A 20675-nucleotide genomic window follows, 5' to 3' on the forward strand; every position below is an offset into this window, starting at 1 on the left:
GCCTGCCCCGGCCGCGGCCCCGCCGCTCGGCCCCGCTTCCTGCGGGCCCCGGCGGGCCCCGCCTCGGCCCCCGGTGCCGGGAGCCCCGGGCCGGCGCTGCGGTCCCCGGGCAGCGGGGCAAACCCCGCTAACCGCGGCGGGAACGCGGCTTTTATGGCCCCGGTTAGGGCTCACCGCGCTGTCAGAGCCCCGCTGGCCCCGGTGTTCGCGGGCCCACGGCTTTCCATCCCTGTGGAAAGCCGCTGCTCCATAGGCCCCGCACCCGCCTGGTTTTACGGCTCCCTGCGTTTCTGCCTTGTTTCTGTAGCTGATTTTTGTCTTTATCCCGTCCAAGCCAAGCAGGATGGGTTAGAATCACAGAAATGCAGGATGGTTGCTGTTGGAAGGGACCTTAAAGCCCACCTCATTCCATCCTCTGCCATGGGCAGGGACACCTTCCACTGTCCCAGGTTGCTCCAAGCCCTGGCCTTGGACACTTCCAGGGATTCAGGGGCAGCCACAGCTCCTCTGGGCACCCTGTGCCAGGGCCTCCCCACCCTCACAGGGAAGAATTTCTTGCTAATATCTAATTTAAATGTACTCTGAGTAGTTTAATAGCAGCGGGGTGCGAGGAGAGTGGTGGATCTAGCCTGGTCCATGTGGCAGCTGCCCAAAGGCTGATTTGGGAGCAGAGAGTTCATCAGCTGCTTTCGAGGAGCAAGGCTGTGCTTTGCTGTAGCCAAAATAAACCAGTTCACGAGCTGCCCTACGGCCAGTGATGTCTGGATATGTAATATAAACATTGCTTTGGAGGTTCTGCAGTAATAGCAGTGTTAGGTGCAACTCAATCGTGGCATGTTGTGAAGTTTTTATAGTTTCTGTCTTTTTCTGGTTTTGCCTTTTTTTGGTGTTTTTTTTTTTAAAAAAGCAATGCCCCCTCTAGAGAGTCTGAGATTTTGCTTTGCAGTTGGAGTGTCCTCATCATATGGGGTGGTATTTCCCTAAAAGAACAGGCATTAGATGCTTTGTGCTTCAGTTTGTTCATTTTAGAGACAAAAATAATTAAACTTGCAAAGATGTTGTGGAGATGGGTTAAAGCAAATGTTACCAGGGAACTGGTTGGTCATTACAGACTGAAATAAAATGGAAGGAAAGTAGAAATACAAAAGGCAAAGTTGTTGTTTTAGGAGTTTTTGAGTAGAATCTTTGAGATAGTAAGAGCACTTTAAACAAAATGCTCTGGATATTTTAGAGACAGGAAAAACCTCACTCTAAAATTCACTGGTGGGATATTGCAGTTCTGGAGGCCAGAACAGAAATGCTTGAGACAGAGCAACTTGGATTTTCTATGCTAAGTTGCATATGGAATTTGCCTCATCTTTGTACAGAGGTGGTTGTCGAAACAAAAAATATCAGGCTGTAAACTGTGGAATATTGGCTCTGTCTGTATATTTTGCCCTTTTTATCACCATGCAGCTTATTCAGTGCATCTGAGGCTTGTTCACTGCTGGGCAGCTGCTTGCCAGAGGCTGATTTACTGGGATGAAATTTGTGCTGGGATACAGCCTGGACCTTTGGCCAGCTGTGGGTGTTTATTCCCAGAGGCACCTGCTCGTGCTCCCTCTCTGGGTGGGATGCTGGGCTAGGTGGGTGGATGCTTCAGCCACACAAGGCAGCTCCAATCTTGGGCACATTTTAAATTAATACCCTTTTAAAATCCCAAGTGTGCTCGGGTTGTTATTGGTCAGCATTTTGTTTAAAAGGGGAAATTGTTCAAGCACCTTTGGTTTCAAAATAACTTCAGAATTAAGGTTGATGCTGCAGGTTTTGTTCTTGTGACAAGAAAAGCTGTAGGGACCCCAGTCTAGGTCTGTGTGTTATTAATAAGATACTTCTGCTTCAGAGCCCTCACATCTGTCTTGGGTTGGTTTTGTTTGGGTTTCCCCTCCTTTTATCTGTTTTGTGCACGAGGAGGTTTCTGGGCTCTGAGGTTTGTGCCAGTATTTTCTCGTTCCTCACAACACACAGTTACTGACGTGTCTGTGAAGCAGCTCCTTGTTCTGCAGACAACCCCGAGTCACAGAGGCTGCTCCGGATGGCCCGGCCCAGGGACAGCACCAGCAGAGCTCCAAATCCCGGCTCCCACACCGGGACCTGGCTTTGGGAGGGAGCTGAGCCTCCAAGGCATCCATGGGGAGATGGAAGCAGAGGCCTGGTGATGGGGAGAGCGAGGGGAAGGAGGGGACATGAGCAACCAGGCACCATGGATTACATTCATCCTGACTGCTGCTGGCAGCTGGGAAAAGGCAGAAGTAAAGTGCTTGTGGAGCTTTTCTTTCTTTTTCTAGTGATCAAAGCAAAGGCACTCCTTTGGGCTCGGATTGATTCAGCAAGGCTGTACCATGCTCCATTTTCAGTTTCTGTGCAGGCACCTCCCTCCTAAATCTGAATGAAACGTAACTGGCCCCGGGCTTGGCGGGCACAGTGTCCTCTCAGAGTGGTTTTTGTAGCTGTCCTGGCAGTGCCAGGGACTGAACCTTTGCAGGAGCCTTGAACGTTTCCACTGCTGAGGTTGCCACTTGCCCTTCCCAGAGATAAACAGTGAGCTGGGTGCCAGGCTGAGCTGCCAGGCTGGCTCCAAGGAAAGATAAAGTCCAATCAATGCCGAGCTGGATTGGTTCTGCCTCTTGGCAAGGGCAGTTTGACCAGGAAAGCACCACGGAGGAGGTAGTGTCTCCTTCCAGCTCTCAGGAGTAGGTGGAGAAAAGTCCAGAGCACTCAGCTGGGCCAAGGAGAAGAAACCCTTGGGCAGGGCTCTGGTTCATTTTAGCAAGGAAACACTGCAGCATTCCCTGAAGGCCTCACGATTCTTATCCTGCTGTGCTTTCCAGTGTCTTGAGCTTATTTAAGACTTTTGGTAGCTCTTCTTTGCATTTCAATGGAGGTGGAAAGAGGTAGTAGATGTTTTCAGGTGAGAAGAAATCTCCTAGTGACCCACCAGGTATGAAGTGCAAATGGAGCTCAGCGTTTAGTTCAAGCCTTACTTCACTGTTCGAGGTTTGTGGGAGCTCAGAGTATTCTTTTACCTAAAGCTGTTGTTTCCTTTAAAGGGAAAATTCACACTTCAGTGTTTGTGTTTTGACTGATGTTGTGGGCAGCATCTGTCACTGAGAGCTGGAAATGCTGGTTTTGGTCCTAGTTCTCTACCTGACTTGCTGGTTTTGTTACGTGGATCATTCTTAATGTTTTCTCAGCTTCTTTCTATTTTCTCAGCTGGAAGTGGGGATTAACCAGGCTTTGAAAATGTCTCACCTGGCAGGCAGGGATGTAAGTGTTAAGAAGATGACTTAAAACTGAATTTCAGGTTTTTCTGTTGAGATAAATTTTGATTAGATACACTGTGAATTCATAGTAGGAATTCCTCATGCTCTCTAAAGGTTACAGTACACTGAAATGCTCTAAAAATTGGTGAGGCAGCTCTTTCCCCTCAGGCAAAACAAGTGGATTTTGAAATACTCAGATGGATATATCTAATTTCTGTTTGAGAATTTGAAAATGCTTTAAAAAATCTTCTCTTCAGCTGCTAATGATGTATTGGTGCTTAAAATCGTTTGAATGAATACATTTTACTAGGGAAAACCAGTATTTTTAATACTCATGGAAATACTGGGGGCTTTGTATAATAGACAGGTTATTGTTTCCAAAAAGATCTGAGCCCAGCACTGGTGTTGGTGTAGCCCAGAGCTGAGTGATATTTGAATCTTAGGTCAGGACTGTTCTCTCAGCTAATTAGCAAAAATTGTTTTATATCCTGAAAGGAGTTACTTTGATAGGACAGGTTTAATTATTTTTAATTCTATCATTTGATTTAACCCAGAAGGAGCTGTAGGAAGGAGCCATCATATTGGGGCAGCAGTGAGTGTGATTTAAGTGGTGTTCAGTGTTGAGAGAGGGATTTAACATCATGTTCATCAGAGTGCTGGCAGGTGTAGTAAGGAATGGAAATAAATTGAAAAAAATTTTCCAGTTCAAGTTCTACTTTTTTTTTCCCCCTCCCTAAAGTTTTCTGCTTCCTGTTTAGGTGCTGGACGTTTGACTCAGTGCATACCTGCTGTCAGCTTTCCCACAGCTTCTTTTACTTTAACTTTACTCTTTAACGAGTAAAATTAGGTATCAGTAGTGTGGGGTTAATTTTAGAATTGGGATTTATTCTACTCTGCATTGTTTTAGTTTTTCGTTTACAGTCATTTTAGAACTGCTTTAGCTAGCAAGGTATCTCCTAGACAAGAGCAAGATAAAGCTGCTTCTGGAAGATGCTTTTTAAAGTCACCTTTGAATATTTAACCCATTTTCTTTTGAAAAGGTCTTCAGTAAAGTGAGAACCTGGAAGAATGACAGTATCTTTCCTGTCTACAGCAAAAGGCTGTTTAAAGGAATCTGGGGATTTGGGCTCCAGGCAGGACCTGGATAGGCAGATTCTTGTGGAAATAGTTCATTGGCAGGGGTTTCAGATTGTGATTATCTGCTTTATGGTGAAAAATAGCCAGTTGTTATGTAAGTTACATTAATGTTTGAAAGTGAGCAACTTTTAAAATTAAAAACCATTATTTAAAAGGTAAACTTGGTATTTTATTCTTGTATTAAATAAACTGTCTGCTTGAGATTTTACCAAGACATTAAATCCACCTGCTAACATTAATTCTGACAAAAATACATGACCATGAAGTTCTTATCTGGGGCCACCTGGGCAAGTGGTACCAGCCACACTTTGGGTTTTGCCCTCCCCCGGCCCCAAACCAGTTATTCCAGTCATCCCAAAGTTCCTCTGTGGCATCCGTCAGGGAATTGACTGCTGGAAAAGGAATCCGTGATGTTAAACTTGGCTTGGGAATGTTGCTGAGTGATCTGACACTAATGGTTTGTAACAATCTGGGAGTGTGTCTGGCTTTCTGCTCCTCCTGCCTTTTTTTCACGTGTTTGCTGAGCTTTTGGGAATGCTGTTTCAGATCAAACACAAAAATGATCAAGAGCTCACAAAATACCCACCATCGTTTTCTGTGGCGTAGCAAATAGGTCTCTAATGTTGTTAAATTATTTTAGGCTTTGAAACAGCCTTTTATTTTCAATGTGTGAAATGCTAGCTGTCACTACTATAAAAATAAATTATGTGAAATATTTGATTTGTCAGAGCTGGGGCATTATCACCAAGTGTGAAATATTTTCTGCTTCTACCCCTTAGTGGAAAAAGCAAAGAGAAGAGTGAAGTCTGGGATTTTCAAAGCTGTTAAGCAACAAGAACAGTTAATTTTAATCTGATGCCAACATGCTAAGGCTCTTTGATACCAGTGCCCAAGCACTTCCAAGCATAGGAAGTAATTCTTTGTGGTAAAGAGAGCCTTGACTGCTGCAGCTAGGAAGTTCAGGCAAGTACCTCCTTCTGATTTTTGGGATGAGGCTATTTCATTGTAACCAAAGTATGTGTTGGCTGAGGACTCATTGTTTTTGTGACTGCTGCTTTTTCTTTTTAGCCCTTTGGGGCCTATTTACAAGGGTTTTATATATATATATATATATATATTTAGAGGGAATTGGTGTTGAGATTTTTAGATGTAGATTATTTTCCCAGGTAGCTGCTGGAAATGAAAAATAAAAATTCAGGATAGTTCACCAGAGCTGGTTTGGGTGGTTTCTTCACAAGCAGGGCTGTGTGTTTTAATGTGTGGTTGTGATGTCTTTTATTTCTTTGTTCATTAGTAATTATTCCATTGTAAAATATTTTACTTCTGAGAGTATAATTCTCGTTCTCCTTGGCTTGTGTGCATGCTGGAAAGTCTATTTGCAGCACGAGGAAATGTACTCAATTTTGGTAGAACCTGGATGGAGTTTTGCTGTAAAAGAAGTTAAGATTTCTGGTGAACCTTTACATCCACATCAATCTGACTAGAACTTGGAGCATCTCATAAAATAAAGTTTTAGTGTCTTAAAAAAAATCAGAAAGAAGGGTTAGGGAATAAACTGAAAGAATGAAGGATAAGTGAAAATACTGAGAAGAAATTATTTTTAATTCGGTTTAATTCTTGGTAGTGATGAACGTTACTCCTGCAAAACAGAATTTTTAGAAACACCATCAGGATTTAAATGACTTTTTTTTCTTTTTCCTCATTGCTGCTAAGATATACTTGTCATGGTTGGCACTGAGTTTTATCTTGTAACACTTTGGGCAGGGCTTCTTGGAGATCTTTCTTGCTCTGGGATTGAAGGTCTTTGGCAGCACCTTTTTGCCCACTCGTGCTTGGCTAGGAGACTGATGGTGGATGCATTTTACTGCCTGTGGTAGTTTGACACTGCCTTAGCACTTCCAAAGCCCATGGACCAGAGCAAGATGCCAGCTTTCTAAGTTAATACACATCTGAACTGGAGCAATCTTTGTTTCGAGGATCTTGGTCAAGATTTGAAGTAGATGCGACTTTCATTCCATGCTGCTCTGCTTAACAAGAGTGACCGTGTGTCCTGCACTACTGAAGCAGATTTTGCTGCCCAGCCCTGAAAGGTCTTGTCAAATAACTTGTCAAGAATCCTCAGCACTTGCAGTTTTTACTGTCCCTTTCTCTTGGTCATGTTTTTAATTTCCTAAATGACATGAGAATGCCATCAGTGCTTTCTTTTGCTTTCTCACTCGCTGCCTCTGCTCTCACACCTACCTGGTTGTAGAATCCCAGGAGGGTTTGGGTTGGAAGGGACCTTAAAGCCCATCCAGTCCCCCCCTTTCCACGTGCAGGGACAGCTCCCACTATCCCAGGCTGTTCCCAGCCCTGTCCAACCTTGGACACTGCAGCTATGGGGAAGCCACAGCTGTTGACCGTGGATGATGGGCCATTTCCCAGCGAGCAGAGTGGGACAGACTGGTTGCAAGGGGTTGTTCAGACTGATGCACTGTGGGCTCTGTCTTTGCTTCCAAGTTTAATAGAGATCTTTATCTCTCTTTTACTCTATTGAAATGGCTTTCTGAGATTTTCCTTCCTGTTTTCTTAACAAATGAAAGGACCTGAGAAAATTTTTCTTTAGATGACAAACTCTTGGAAAGCTGACCACTTCTAAAGATATGGCCTTCTTCCATAGTTTCAATAAAATTTATGAAGAGAATAATTTTATTTTTTTTAATTAAAAAATACATGCCTTTGGATTTTCATAAACACAAAAAGCTTAGCCTTCCATGCTCATTTATTGCAGCAATAATGTTTTATGCCCATGTTTCTGTGTTTACCCTTGCCAGCAGCAGCTACTGGTATTGTGAATTAAAAAGAGGAAGATTTGGAAGGCATCAAATTGTTGTGCTGTGTGATGTGAGTTGCCCGACGTGGTGACTGCAGTGTCATTGTGATGGATACCAGTTTACTGGGGGGACCCTGTTAAATGGGTTTTTGGAGCTGGGGTGTGGCCCAGGATTTGCTTGGGCTGCTGTTTGTCGTCTTCTGGCTGAAGGAATGGATTATTAGTGCTGTCTCCTCTCCTGTGATGAGGGTTTAGTGAGGCTGGAGAGGGCAGTGCTGTGATTTGTCTTCAGTTCTTGTGCTGATGGCACAGCATGAGCGATGGCTGATGTTTTTCCTTAATTATTATCATGCCTCCCTCCCTTCCCATTGGAGTGGAATTAACACCCCTCAGATAAGTGCTGTCTCTCTTATTTCTATTAAAATAAATAGCTTTAATTTGGAACTGGGGTGGTGGCTGTGTGTGAGGACATCATGGACAGAGACCTCCTTGTTGTCATTGAGTTTGTGTTTTGTGGATGGCAGACATTGGTCTTGGAGGTCTGTTTCATGTGAGTTCAGTCTCACCCTCACAAACATCTTCATCTCATTTATAATTGCACAGCTGTTATTGGGGCAAGATAATAAGGTCTGAGAACTGCATCCTTTTGGTGTGTAAATGCCTGATCCTCATGAAGATGCATTTTCTGGAGCTTCTGCTCTGTCATATTTCACTTTTTTGCAATTTTCTAATTCTGCCTATAGGAATGCCATTCATTGTTTAATGAACAGGCACAGTTACCTATGTTTATGTCTTAAACTCAGAATTTGTACAACAATATAAGTAGATTTTTTTCTAGTGTTTTGCAGCTATTTTCTGGAGCTTCTGCTCTGTCATATTTCACTTTTTTGCAATTTTCTAATTCTGCCTATAGGAATGCCATTCATTGTTTAATGAACAGGCACAGTTACCTATGTTTATGTCTTAAACTCAGAATTTGTACAACAATATAAGTAGATTTTTTTCTAGTGTTTTGCAGCTTTCTAAGTGCAATATTATGTTTTCTCAACTGTTTCCATATTATTTTAACTTGACAGCTTCCTTTGGAAGCTCTTCAGATTCCCAGGGTGCTGGTTATCCTGCTGGTTGTAGTTTTCACAGGCCTTCTGTCCATTCAGTTGGTAACTGTTCTTCATTTTGTAATTTTATTTTTTAAAAAGTATTTAATTCTTGAGCTGTAAAATCAATTTTTGTGGCTGTGGTGCTGCATCCTATATAAACAGCCATGGATAGTAACTCCCTCAAAGTGCACTAATATTGGTGGGATGTATTAAATCACTTTGAAAATTCAATTAATTTAACTATTCACAATTGGCATTTAAAGCATCATACATTTATTTAAATATCTATGTTTAGGGCATTTTTAGCATACATTTGATTTGCAAATTGTAATCAGTGTGTTGGGTGGTCATATTAACACAAATACTGGGCTTTTTGTATTTTTTCCCTACTTACTGGCTCCTGTACTTGTCCTGCAGGCTTGGCAAAAATCAATTTCCACATCAGCATAAGAATTATTTATATATTTTGAATTATTATATAGTTTAATGCTTTTTTGGCTGTTTAATATATTTTAATTTGTAGCCTGTGTACCAGTTCTAGTTGGTTTGGATTTTTTTTTCTTTGTCACTTTAGATAAAAACCTGTTTATGGGCAAGAAGAGTGAGAGAGGTAGTTTTACTAGGAACTACTCAAAAAATGAAAAATCAGAAAGTTAGTTTAAAAACTCCTTCTGGCAGCCAGTATTTTAAGTGGAAATTGTTACTTCCAGTGTGCAAATGAGTGCTTTGGCTCCCTGAAAGGCATACAGGAACATTACCCCAAATTTTAGGGAATTTGCTGCATTAAGCTGTAAGTGAATGTGTTGCTTGTATGTGTGCAAGTATTTTTTAGGTAGAAAATCTGTAAGAGCACACAAGGAAAACTCTGGCAGTGTCACAACAGGAGTACCGGAGTGTGAACTGCAGCAAGTGATTTCCAGAGCACCTCTGCCTTGCTCATTTCCTCCCTTTTTAAAAGAAAACATTACAGTATTTTGTTTTTCTGTTGAGAAATCCAGGTTTAATGTTCAGAATTGTATCTGAGAATTCAGGATAATTTGAATTTGTGGCAGCTGTGATTTGTAATTTTTATATTTTATTTTGTCTTGAAATAATGGGGAAGGGGTTGCCTAAGGTGCTTTTCTCTGCCTGCAGAATTGGTTGTGTACCTCATCTAGGTACTTCACTTCTCTTAATAGACCTCAATATGCTAGGAAAAAACAAAATCAGGGGTTGTGTCCTTGTATTGTATAAAATCTGTGAAACTTCAAACCTCATCAGTGTAACAAAGATGTGGCAGTCCTGAAACGCTCTGTGGCAGAAGGGGGAGTGAGGTTTCACTGCTGAGCTCTGAGAGTATTTTGCTCTCTCCATGCAAAGAGCATCCTGAGCTGCTCTTTGCAGGGAAATATTGGGGTGACCCTTCCTGAACGTGTTGCATTCTCATTTAATTAAAAAGATCCCACTGGAATATTGCATCCTGCTCTGGAGTCCTCAGCAGAAGAAACGTGGGCCTGTAAAGTCCAGAGGAGACTGCGGAGATGCTCCGAGAGCTGGAGCTTCTCTGCTCTGGACACAGGCTGGGAGAGCTGGGGGTCTCCAGCCTGGAGAAGAGAAGGCTCCAGGGAAGACCTTCCACTGTCTAAAGGGGGATTAGAAAAAAGAGGGAGAGACGTTTTACACAGGCAGATTGCAGTAGTATGGCGGGGAATGGTTTTAGAATAAAAGAGGAGAGATTTAGATGGGATGTTGGGAAGAAGTTCTTCCCTTTGGGTGGTGAGGCCCTGGCACAGCTTCCCAGAGAAGCTGTGGCTGCCCCTGGATCCCTGGAAGTGTCCAAGGTCAGGCTGAACAGGGCTTGGAGCAGCCTGGGATAGTGGAAGGTGTCCCTGCCCATGGTGGGGGTGGAATGAGGTGGGCTTTATGGTTCCTTCTACAAACAGCTTTTCCAGCTATCAGCAGTGAACTCCTTGGTGCAGAAGTGGGATGCTGCAGGGAACCCTATTCCTCTAGAAGTTTCCATGTTTGAAGAAGTCAGTGTCACACATTTCTGTTGTGACAGAAATGGAATATACCTCTCCCAGGAGAAATGAGCTCTAGTTTCTGTGTGGTGCTGCTGGAATATGCTTGACTAATGAGCTGTGTCCACCAAAGCCATCTCTGGGGTGTGATTTCTTTTTGCCATGCTCAAGTGCTTTTGGTATTTACAGCTCCTGGATTTGATTTCTTGAAGCCTTTGCTGTCTCTCTGCCAGATTTGTGTCTGGTGTGGGTATGAGAAAGGAAGCATCTTGAGCTTGTGTCATGCAGGGATTTCAGCAAACTGGTGAACCTTTCCCAGGGGCTGTGACTACCTGGTCAGCAGCTGTACTGGTGTCCCCTGGGATCTCCCCTGTGGCATTTTGTGGCAGGCTGGCACTCCTGTAGGAAGAATCAAGGGTTTGGCCCCAGGACTGCTCTGCCCAGCTGAAGTTCCCGCTATCCACTGGTTACTGTGGTTGGAGCAAGCCTTGGGCAGCCACTAGAGAGAAACAAAGAGCTCTATTCTGAGTGCCTGTGAAAAACAGAGCTCTTCTGGGGGGAGACATTTCATCTTTCCCCTTTGTCTTCTCCCTTATTATTCCTTTTTCCCTTAGCTGACATTTGACAGCTCTACCAGTGTGATGAGGGAATGCCAGATCCCTTAACCTTGGATTCTTTCTGGTTCTGCCACCCTTATACAGACTTCGTGTTACCTCCTGTTTTTCCAGTTACCTCTAATGGATGGGGAAGCCAGGCCTTGTCTCACCATTGCCCAATAATATATCTGAAGGTTAAAAAAAAAAAGGTTTAAAAAGTGCTTCCTTTCTGTCTTGGGGTTACTGGTGACCCTTCTGCACTTTGCCAGCAGCCTGAGGGTTGTAGAGCTCTGTTGCAAGGTGAATCTCCAGGTTAAAGAGCTGGGAATGCTGTTATTAACACAGAAATGCACAGAAATTAACACAGAAAAGCTGTACAGGTGCAGGGCAGCCTTTAGTCAAATAACTTTTGCTCTGGAATGTGTGAGCAAAAAAAAACATTTACAGGTCCCTCCCTGCCTGTAAATGTCAGGTTTAATTAAGAGAGAATCTCAACAATGAGAAGCAGACTTTTATTTTTAATTTTTTATTTTTCAATTTTCTTGTAAACTTTCCATACTTGCCCTTTTCCCTATTCTCCTTTGATCTTTAGAAAACCTCAGCTATAAAAATAAAGGCTGAAAAGTGTCTGCTAGGTGGTGAAATATGAGTAAGCACAAGCACCCCAACTCACGGATTTGCATGCACAGTGCCCGCGGCCGGCTACCTTGTCTGCCTTTAGTTGACTCAGGATTTTCAACAAGGAGAAGAAGGATAATTTCCTTGTTCAGCACTGAACAGGCTGGTTCAAACACCTTGGAGCATGTGTTATCGTTATACATCTTTGCACAATGGTTCCTTGAAGGAAAACTCTGGCTGCAGGCTGGATAAAACATGGCCCGAATTTGGTGGGTAGGCGGCAACTCCCCAGCCCTGCAGCAGAGGGTGGGAATGGATCTCTTGGATCCCTCTTGATTTCATTCCTCCTCCACCACGCTTCTTAGACCTCTCTGTTCCTGCAGAAAAAAGGTGGGAATGGGCATTTGTGTCCATCAGCTCATCCTGTATGCTGCTGCCATCAGCTGCCTTCCAAAGTGAGTTTTCCTGCCAAATTTAGGGGAAATGGGAAATCAAGGCTGTTGGGAAGTCGCTTCTCAGGCCCACCAGGTACTGTCACCTGTGGTGTTTGAGGTCTTTCAGTGGTGATAAAGCAGAGAAGAGGTTCCTGGTTTGCTGGTGGCAAAATGCCACCACGGTTCAGCAGAGGCACATTTATTTCATGAAGCAGAAGTGATGACTTGGGTGGGTGTTGAGTGCTCTGCAGGGTTCAAGGGACAAAGCGAAGATGAATCACAGCTTACAGGTGGCCCCAGGATTCTGTGAGCCAAATATCATTAATTTGCTTAAATTTGCTGTCATTAATGGGCTTTTACCAGGACTTGCAGCCCGGTTGCTCATTTTCTGTGCAAGACTTTGCACATCTGCTCAGTGTCTTATGGAGTCAATAATTACTCCAGGTTGTAATGGACTTTGGCAATGGGTTTGAAGAATATTTTCCTTTAGGAAGCCTTAGGAACCCTTTCAAATACCCATCAATAGGATATTTGTCTTGTGTAACTCAGTTTATAGTAAGCACATCTATTACAGTTTTAGCTATTCCTTCTTCTGTGCTAAAGATAATTTTCTCTCTGTTTTTTTTTATTCCTTCCACTCCAACCATGATTTTTATCTTTTTTTTTTTTTCCCTAAATCTCTTTATCACTTGTCAATTAAACAGCAGTTATTTGTGCTATGTTTCCCTTCTATTTGTGTGAAAAAAAAATTGTAAGGAAATTAATGGGTTGGAAAAAGACAAATTGGAATGAATTTAGCTGGGTATATTCTTTGTGTCATCCGGTTGGATTTTGCCAAATCAGGCTGATGTTCTTCTACACCCTTGTTAAGAGTGGAAGTATTATGTGCTTCCTCTTCCACCTGTAGCAGTAAAGGGAAGATGGCAAGGAGGGACCTGACCTGTTTATAAATTTCATAGTTGTTGGTTTGGTTACTCTGTCCCTTTGTAAATCTTAATGACAAATTGGTTTGGGTCAGATATTTCTTATTTCTGGGTTGTTTTTTTTCCCAGCTGTTCTCTCAACTGCCTCATTTCAAGGGCCAGTGTCTTGCCTGTTTGTGGTTGTAAATTAGGGCATCTGAGCTTGTTCAGAGTATTTTAGGTTAGTGTAGGTTCCTCTGCACTCCGCATAAAGAAAAACTAAATAACAATAACTTGGTTTTCACGGATGTGTGGTTTGCCATTGATGAAATCCTCTTTTCTGAGACCCCCTAAAGCTGGAAGAGGAGGTTCCAGCACGTCCCGTGGAGGTTGGTACCTGCCTTTCCAGAGGAGGGATGGCTCCCAGTGCTGAGTGTTGTGCTGGGGCATCCACAATTCTTTCCAATAACTGTAGGTGGAACAGATTATCCTGCTGCTTCTTCTGGCCACTATCACTGTTACTCTTGTCCGTGCTTTTGCTCAAGTCCTCTCTTGGCAGGCAGAAGGTCTGGGACTACGTTTGCCAAGTCTGCAAGAAAGCAATTCTTTGTCTGCCTCGCTGCTTTTTTTTTTTTTTTTTGCACGGTTTTCTCAGTTTAAATGATAAGTATTTTCAGTCTCTGAAGGTAGTGTCATTCTGTTCCAAAAAACTCCTTTTTGGATCTGATTAAATAAATCTCGTGGATCCAAATGCTTCAAGTTGGAAAGCTAGACATCCCAAAAGACTTGTTTTGTTTTTCATGGAGAAGACAATCTGAGATGTGCTGGTTTTGTGAATTTTTCTGAAGCAGTGAAATAATTTCAGGCTGTCGAGCTGCTGAACTAAGACGCTGTTAGTGATGGGGCAGGAAGCTGTGGCTAGGTAGCACCATCTGAATAAAAACTTGTCAGAAAGCTGCTTTCTGCTAATCCCTGGGAGGAAGTGAGCTATAATCGGCACTAAGTGAGCTAATCACAGGAAATCTATTGCTCAACAGGAGCCTTTGAAAAAAAAAAAAAAAAAAAAAAAAAAAAAAAAAAAAAAAAAGAGGGGGCAGGGAGAAAAGAAGAATACCCATGGAGACTTTTCATTCTGCTTTTGGACTCCAAAATTTGTTTGATGACAGAAAATCAAATATCTGATGAAGTAAAAAGCCCTTGAATTTCAACGTTAAAACTACATCTCTTTTCCAGAATAATGAAGCATCAAGTCTCATCTCTTCCAGTATGGTGATTTTCAGGTATTAGGAGGCGGTGGTGTGGCAAGCTACCAAAACCACTGGAGGCCTGGGGGCAATGGGAATGAGACTCCAGGCATTTTCAGGAAGAATTTTTATAATATAAAGCAAGAGTGGGACATAACTGTCTTAAATCTGCTTTGTCACACCAGTTTTTCCTTGGAGCATCACACACTAGCTCTTGTATTGTTCTTACTGGCTCTGTGCTCTTTTTCATGTGACAATTTCTGCCTTGGAGATTTATTTCCCAGACATCTTCGCTCTTTTCCTCTGCTGCTGGTTGTGGCAAGTGTTGCCAGTGGCCCCAAAAAGCCCTCTGGGAAGTGGTGAAGCTGCTGCCTGGAGATGCTGCAGTGGTAACTCACTTTTCTCAACCCTGGTGTCCTCTGCACCCACCAGCAGCCCTTCCTTCATTTTTGGCCTCGCCTCTTTTCTTCAGTTCCTTCTCTCAGGCCACAAACAGTTTTGCTGTGTTGCTTTCAAGCTGTGTGCATGGCTCAATTCTTTTCTACTTCAGCTGTTGTCCCAAAAGTAACTCGCAGCTCTAGAGGCACATCAAAAGCAAAGTGGTTGTTTTTTAGTGCCTCGCTAGTCTCAAATTTGTTACTCTTCTTTTTTTGGTCAGCCCCTGCCAAATGGATTTAAATGTGTTGTGCTGCTGATAGTAAACGAGCTGAGTAATATTTACCTGCAGTGAAGAGCTGAGTTCAGTTTGCAGCTCTCTGAGGCTCCTGTGACAGATTTATTTGATGTATTTCACTGATTCAGCTCTGGCTCCTCAGAGATCAGTGGCAGTGTGAAGCACAGTATCGTGTGCCAGGAGCAGGAATTTAGGGACATGTTATCAAGCAGCTCTTATCTGGATGTGTTTTGTTTTGGTTTCTTTTTCCAAGCAGTAGCCCAATGTAGTCACATCCCAGACAGTGAAATACAGGTGCAGCCTAGATAGCTCAAATACATTAATTTGAACATCCTAAGAAGACAAATTCAGGTCACTGTGATGTGAGAGCTTTCTACACCAGCTGTTTGGTTTGGCACATGGTGCCATCTTCCCAGCCCTGCTCAGGGCTTTGTAAGGCTCATGTGTGTGCACTGTAATCCAGATTTAAAACAGAATCTGCTCAAATACAAGTGCTCCAGGGAAAATGGGAGTGTGCACTACAGCCTATAGCAGAACAACTGACATATTTTGTTTTATTTCCTTTCATCCTTTTATTTCTTTTTTCTTTTTATTTCTTTTTCTTGTCTTCAAGCAAGTTTGAGAAGAAAGATGTCTGTCCTTTTCTGGAATCAGGGGAGCTGAAGAGCAGCGCAGAGCTCAGCTGGGATGGGAGTGCGTGTCAGGCTCCATCCCTATCACGAGGGAGCCGGGGCCAGGACAAGAGCTGTGCTTAGGAAATCCTTCAGGAAGCAGCCCAGCTTTATGTTCACACAAGGGGAACTGGGGTGGAGGGGGGGAAACGGGGACACAAACAACAAAAAAGGGCAAGACAAAGCATTCAGACACACTGCTGCAGGAGTGTGTTTGTCAGCTTTCTGAAAGCACTGCCCAGTCCTCACTTCAGCTTTTACTCGCTGGCAGGGTTTCATTTCTCTGGGTGTTTTCTCACAGCAGCAGTGACAGGAATGGCTGTCACTCTCCTGTGACCTGGCCGTGACTGTGGGTTTTCAGGCCCTTTCCACCCCCAAAAGAGGAAAGATAGCACAGGATGTAGCTTATAAAAATGAAACTCGGTGCCTGTGAACATGGTGGGCAGGTCCCTTCAGGGGTTGGGAGGGACAGGAGGTGGGGTTAAGCTTCACAGGATGCTCCCTGTGTGTGCCTTTCCTCGGCCTCTCCGGGCAAAGGTGGAAAGGTTAACGGTGCTGAGTTAACTGCTGGGCTCAGTGGTCTGGGAGATCATTGCCAAGCTAAATGATTTGATGGGAGAGAGGAGCTGCAGTTGTGAGGAACATGGTTCCAGGTCTCCCAGCATTGGTGGTGAGGGATTTAGGACACCCAAACCCTGCTGGGCACTTGCTGCTGCCTCTGCCGAAGAGCACATTTGTTCTTCTGCTGCTTAGGATGGAGAGAACATTTAATTTTCACTCCCCTAGTGCAGGGCAAGAAACCTTTGTCAAAAGGAGGGACGAGTGTCAGGTACTGGGGATGAGGACTGAAAATCAGCACTGGCACCTGTGAAGGTGTTCTGTGGATTAAGCAGCAGAACTGTGGCGAGAAAAGCTTTTAGCTCTTTTTGTGTCTGTTTTCTTGGGAGTGTAATGGGCTGCAGTTGTGTCCTGTGGTGGGACTGAGCCTGTATTAAGTGTTCTTTGCAGCTTCTCAGCTCGTCTCTGTGGTTCAATCTATTGCTTTCTAGTTCTTGTACTAAATGTAGTGTGACTGGTGATTGTGGGGGAGCTGCTGATGTGCTTGAATACGTGATTATTACTGGTATTTCCTTCACTGGGAAAGATGAAAGTGAGCTCCTCTTCCATGTGTTACCTTTAGCATACTTCTGTGAGGCTGCTGAAACTCAGGTTAACTATTTTAGTGAATGTCTTTCAGCCAAGCTGAAAAACTCACCATTGCTTGTGCTGTCTGATTGTATACGAATGTGACACCCCCTTTGCTGGGTGACAGATTCCTGGCAGGCACTGGAAAAAAATTCCCCATGTCTTTGCAATTCCCTGTGCAAGATACGAATCAGCAGGGCAGGCACGTGGGTGATGGTGCAGGAGTGATTCTATCTGGCTGCTGCTAGCTGAATGGGCTCCTTCACCTCTTTGGAGGTTGAGAGAGCAGAAACAGACCTTTGGGGGGATTTGCACTCTTATTTTAATTTTTTCTTCCCTTTTTTTAAGTCCCAGCTCCAGTCATTGCCCATAATGCCAAACCACTGAAGCCATTTCCAAATACTTCCTGACAATATGGAAACTTTCCTTGCATGATAGGGGTAAAGGAGAGGGGAACTGCTCTCCAGCTGACTGCAGAAGAAAGAAGTATTTAGATTTGAACCTAGACAAAATGATTGGTTTTCCTCTTCCAATGATGACTGAAGGATCGGAACTGTGCTTCATTACGTGCTTGGTGTGAGTGTAGCTGTTGTCATTTATTTAAATGATTAATTCAAAGCTGCCATGCTTTGAAATGGGCCTTTGTGCAAACTAGGTTTGAATTCAGCACATTATTTTATCAGTGATCTTTGAAACAGATATTCAGAAATTCTACCATGTCTTATTAAATAAATCAAAGTTGAAATTTTTTGTTAAAGCTGAGGAAATTTCCCAAAACACAAAGGCTGGCAGGGTTTTGGTGCTAGAGCCAGTCCTCAAGGTGGGAAGCCTGAGCTCTTTCTGTCACTCCAGTTTGCTTTACCACCCCCACAGGTTGTTTTCCTGCTGTGGAGCTCCTGGGCTGGAGTTGGAGTGAGGTCAAAGGTCTTTGTGAATACTTGAAACAGTCAGCTCGGAGGGTTCTGCTCAGATGCTCTACACCAGTATCTGTTGTACACCAGTTCCTTGAAATGCTGATTTTCTCCTGAAATAGATTTGGATTTCCATATCCTTCCTTCCAACTTGATACTTCACAGTCTCTTCACTTGAGCACGTGAGATACTAAGGAATAACTTGTTTTGGATCAAGACTGATGAGCTGCCCGTGTCACTGAAAATGAAGGATTTTTACTAGAGTGAGAATTTTATTTTAAAATTACATCAGCAGAAGTGCAGTTGGTTGGTATTTTTGGTGTGGATTTATTTTTTTTGTTTTGTTTTAAATTTGAAGCCTGAATACCACATGATAGGGTTGTTCATTTAGTGACTGGCCTCTCTAAGGGAGTGTGTGGGGAATTAATGTGTGTTTGGAGGGCCAAGTTAGTTCTTGTCCAGTTTCAGATGCAGGTGAGTTGTTTATTTTTACATCCCACTCTTATCCGACAGCTCAGAAAAACTGCACAGTTATGCAGGAAGTAATAGGGTTTGCTTTGGAAAAATACAAAGGGCCACTCATGTTGCTTTCTTTGCCCAGTGTACCACTTTGGCATTCAAGTTATGTGATGCACTTATTTATCTGCTACAGTTTATTTGGCTGTCTGATTGCATTTGTTGCAAAGAAGACATTTTTAGTTTTACCTGTCCCCATTTGGATACCTAAGGACCCTATACCCACCTCTTTTCTGAGGTTTAATTAACAGAAAGGACATAGATTATGGTCCCCTTGTACTACCATCACTCCAAACCCGACTTCAGTATATATATAAATATATATGTATAGGAATATATACATATATATAAGTATATCAGTTCGATTCAGTGGATCTATCATATATATGTGTTTATAAAGAAAATACCTTATTTGATTTATTGGCATGTCATTTCTGCAATGTCTTGTAAGGGAAACATTTGGAATTAAAATCCCTGTGGGTTGGCTGCTAAAGCCTGCTGTTGGGTTGCAGGACACTTAATTTTTGTCCCTCATATTATGGTGGGAAACAAGACTATCTTGCTGATAACTTGCAACATCTGAAAGCAATCAGTAAGTGGATTTGGAAGAGTTTGCCTGATTCACAACTGCATCCCTGCAGCCACGTTCAGGTGGCAGGTCTGTTTATAATTCTGTCACCAGAGAAGGGGTCCCAGGCAGGGCTGTGTAGGTGGATGCTGCACAGCTTGGAGTGCTCTTCCTCCTGGCCTCCAAGTCATGCAGCAACCAGCACATGTCCAGTTTCTACTGCTCTACCAGAACATTGTGCTGCTTGTGCCTCTGATGATATTTTACAGAAATTACATTCTATCATGGTCGTATATGGGGATAATTAATGTTAATCTCCTTGAGCTTCACAACATAAACCAGAGTGCTGCTCCAGTCCAGGCTGCTGGCCTGACTTGTGTCCCTCTGCTGGGATTTGGCAGCATTCACCCACCCTGTGAAATGCCAGGGAATGAACAGCCCACGTTGTTTTGGTTGTGCTGCTGGGCAGGATGCAGGTGTTGTATTGTTGGGAGCACAGTAATTGAGAGGGGATGGCACTGCCTTGTCGTGGCTCTTGACACAGATCATGTGAGTCATGCCTTGAGATGTGATGGGAAGCTGGTGGGCACCAGGAGGCCATTCATTTCCCAGTGAAATTCCCATTTCCCTCTCAAACTCTTGTGAGAGGAGAAGGAGGTCAACGCAAAGATGTGTTGGCTCCTGTTCCAAAGAGGTAACTTGTCATTTTGAGTGAACAGAGGAATTGAGGGTCCATTTGTTACTGTTTGTTACCTGTCACTGAGAAGTATTTTAAGTAAATCTTTCTTTGTGCTCTTTACTTTGTGGCAGAGAGGCTGCCAGTTTCCTGGTGATCAGAAAAAAAAAATCTCCAAAATATTACAGAGAGGGAGGAAATGGAGCAGAGATATTTCTGAATGGGGAATGTGTCACGTAGATGTTTTATTGTGCTTGGGTTGTAGCTCTAGCAGCTGTTTGTCTGTGTTTTTGCTGATGTTTTTGTTGAGGATTCAAAGAGGATTGTGGTGATACTATATGTTGTTTTCTACAAGTGGAGAAAGTTTGGCAGCGAGTGGGGAAGCAACGCAAGCCTCATTCAGAAGTGGAGTGCATCCTGTGGATCTCAGTGCTGAGCTCTTTAATGTAGGCTGTGTGATTTGGGTAGAGATGCTTCGAGTGGATAATGTGCTGAATTATGGCGTAATATAATATAAGCTGTTCCTTTGTCCTCAAGGTCTGATAAGTGACAAGAAGAAAAGCATCTGAGGCTTTTAAAGCTGTTTGGTGTTAGAGCATGAAGCCTTTTGGACTAGGGGTACCCCCCAAAGGATGTTGTACTTAGGCCCTTTGTGTGAACAGAAGACCAGATCTGGGAATTGTTCATTTGGTCTGGATTATTTTATCACTGGAAATGTTTGTCACTCTATCCCACAAATGCTGCTGCTGGCAGAAATGAATGGGTGTCCTAGAAGTGGGAATGAGGATTTGCTTCCTTTGGTGGAGGCATCAGTGTCTGTGTTCCTCAGAGCTGAATTCACACCTCCCTCCCCTCTGCCAGCAGAAGGAATAGTACGTTCATGTACTCCGTGCTCTTTTCCTGTATTCAGATCCCATTTTTTCTCTTCCAGGGCTTCCCCTAGCTATTGAGAACCATGTCTGACAACGGAGAACTGGAAGACAAGCCCCCCGCCCCTCCCGTCCGGATGAGCAGCGCTATCTTCAGTGCAGGGGGCAAAGACCAGTTGGCAACCAACAACAGCTTTAAACCCCTGCCCTCTGTCCCAGAAGAGAGGAAACCCAGGCATAAAATCATCTCTATATTCTATAGCAATGAAAAAGGTAAGATGCCTCTTTTTTCCACTCCAGCTTGTATTCCTTTACTCTCCTTGTAAGTTTTGGTGATGCTTTGGATGTCAAGAGTCCAGCCTGGCCAAGCATAGGGGATTGGAAAAGCACCCCCTGTTTGCTGCCCAGCTTGAAGTAATTGCATTTCCAAACAACCCTAATCGATGTTTGGCATTCCTGGG

The 20675-nt window shown here is 43.4% G+C and overlaps 1 protein-coding gene across 5 annotated transcripts in view; it reads left to right on the forward strand.

Annotated features, from left to right (window-relative positions):
* Window positions 1-20675, forward strand: part of PAK2 (p21 (RAC1) activated kinase 2) — a 44395-nt gene that overhangs the window by 2656 nt on the left and 21064 nt on the right. For 2 of the 5 annotated variants that reach the window (XR_015274218.1, XM_086843211.1), the window contains one exon: window positions 20277-20487. Coding sequence is in view for 3 of the 5 variants with exons in the window: in XM_086843211.1 (XP_086699337.1) it covers window positions 20301-20487 (187 nt within the window). In the remaining 2 variants the exon portion in view is untranslated. Of the gene's footprint in view, window positions 1-65; window positions 3307-5218; window positions 5403-20276; window positions 20488-20675 lie in introns of those variants that run through there. The other 3 variants (XM_086843214.1, XM_086843213.1, XR_015274219.1) reach the window with 3 other exon arrangements.

Source organism: Cyanistes caeruleus, chromosome 10, assembly GCF_971803275.1.
Source record: "Cyanistes caeruleus chromosome 10, bCyaCae1.hap1.1, whole genome shotgun sequence".
NCBI lineage: Eukaryota > Metazoa > Chordata > Aves > Passeriformes > Paridae > Cyanistes > Cyanistes caeruleus.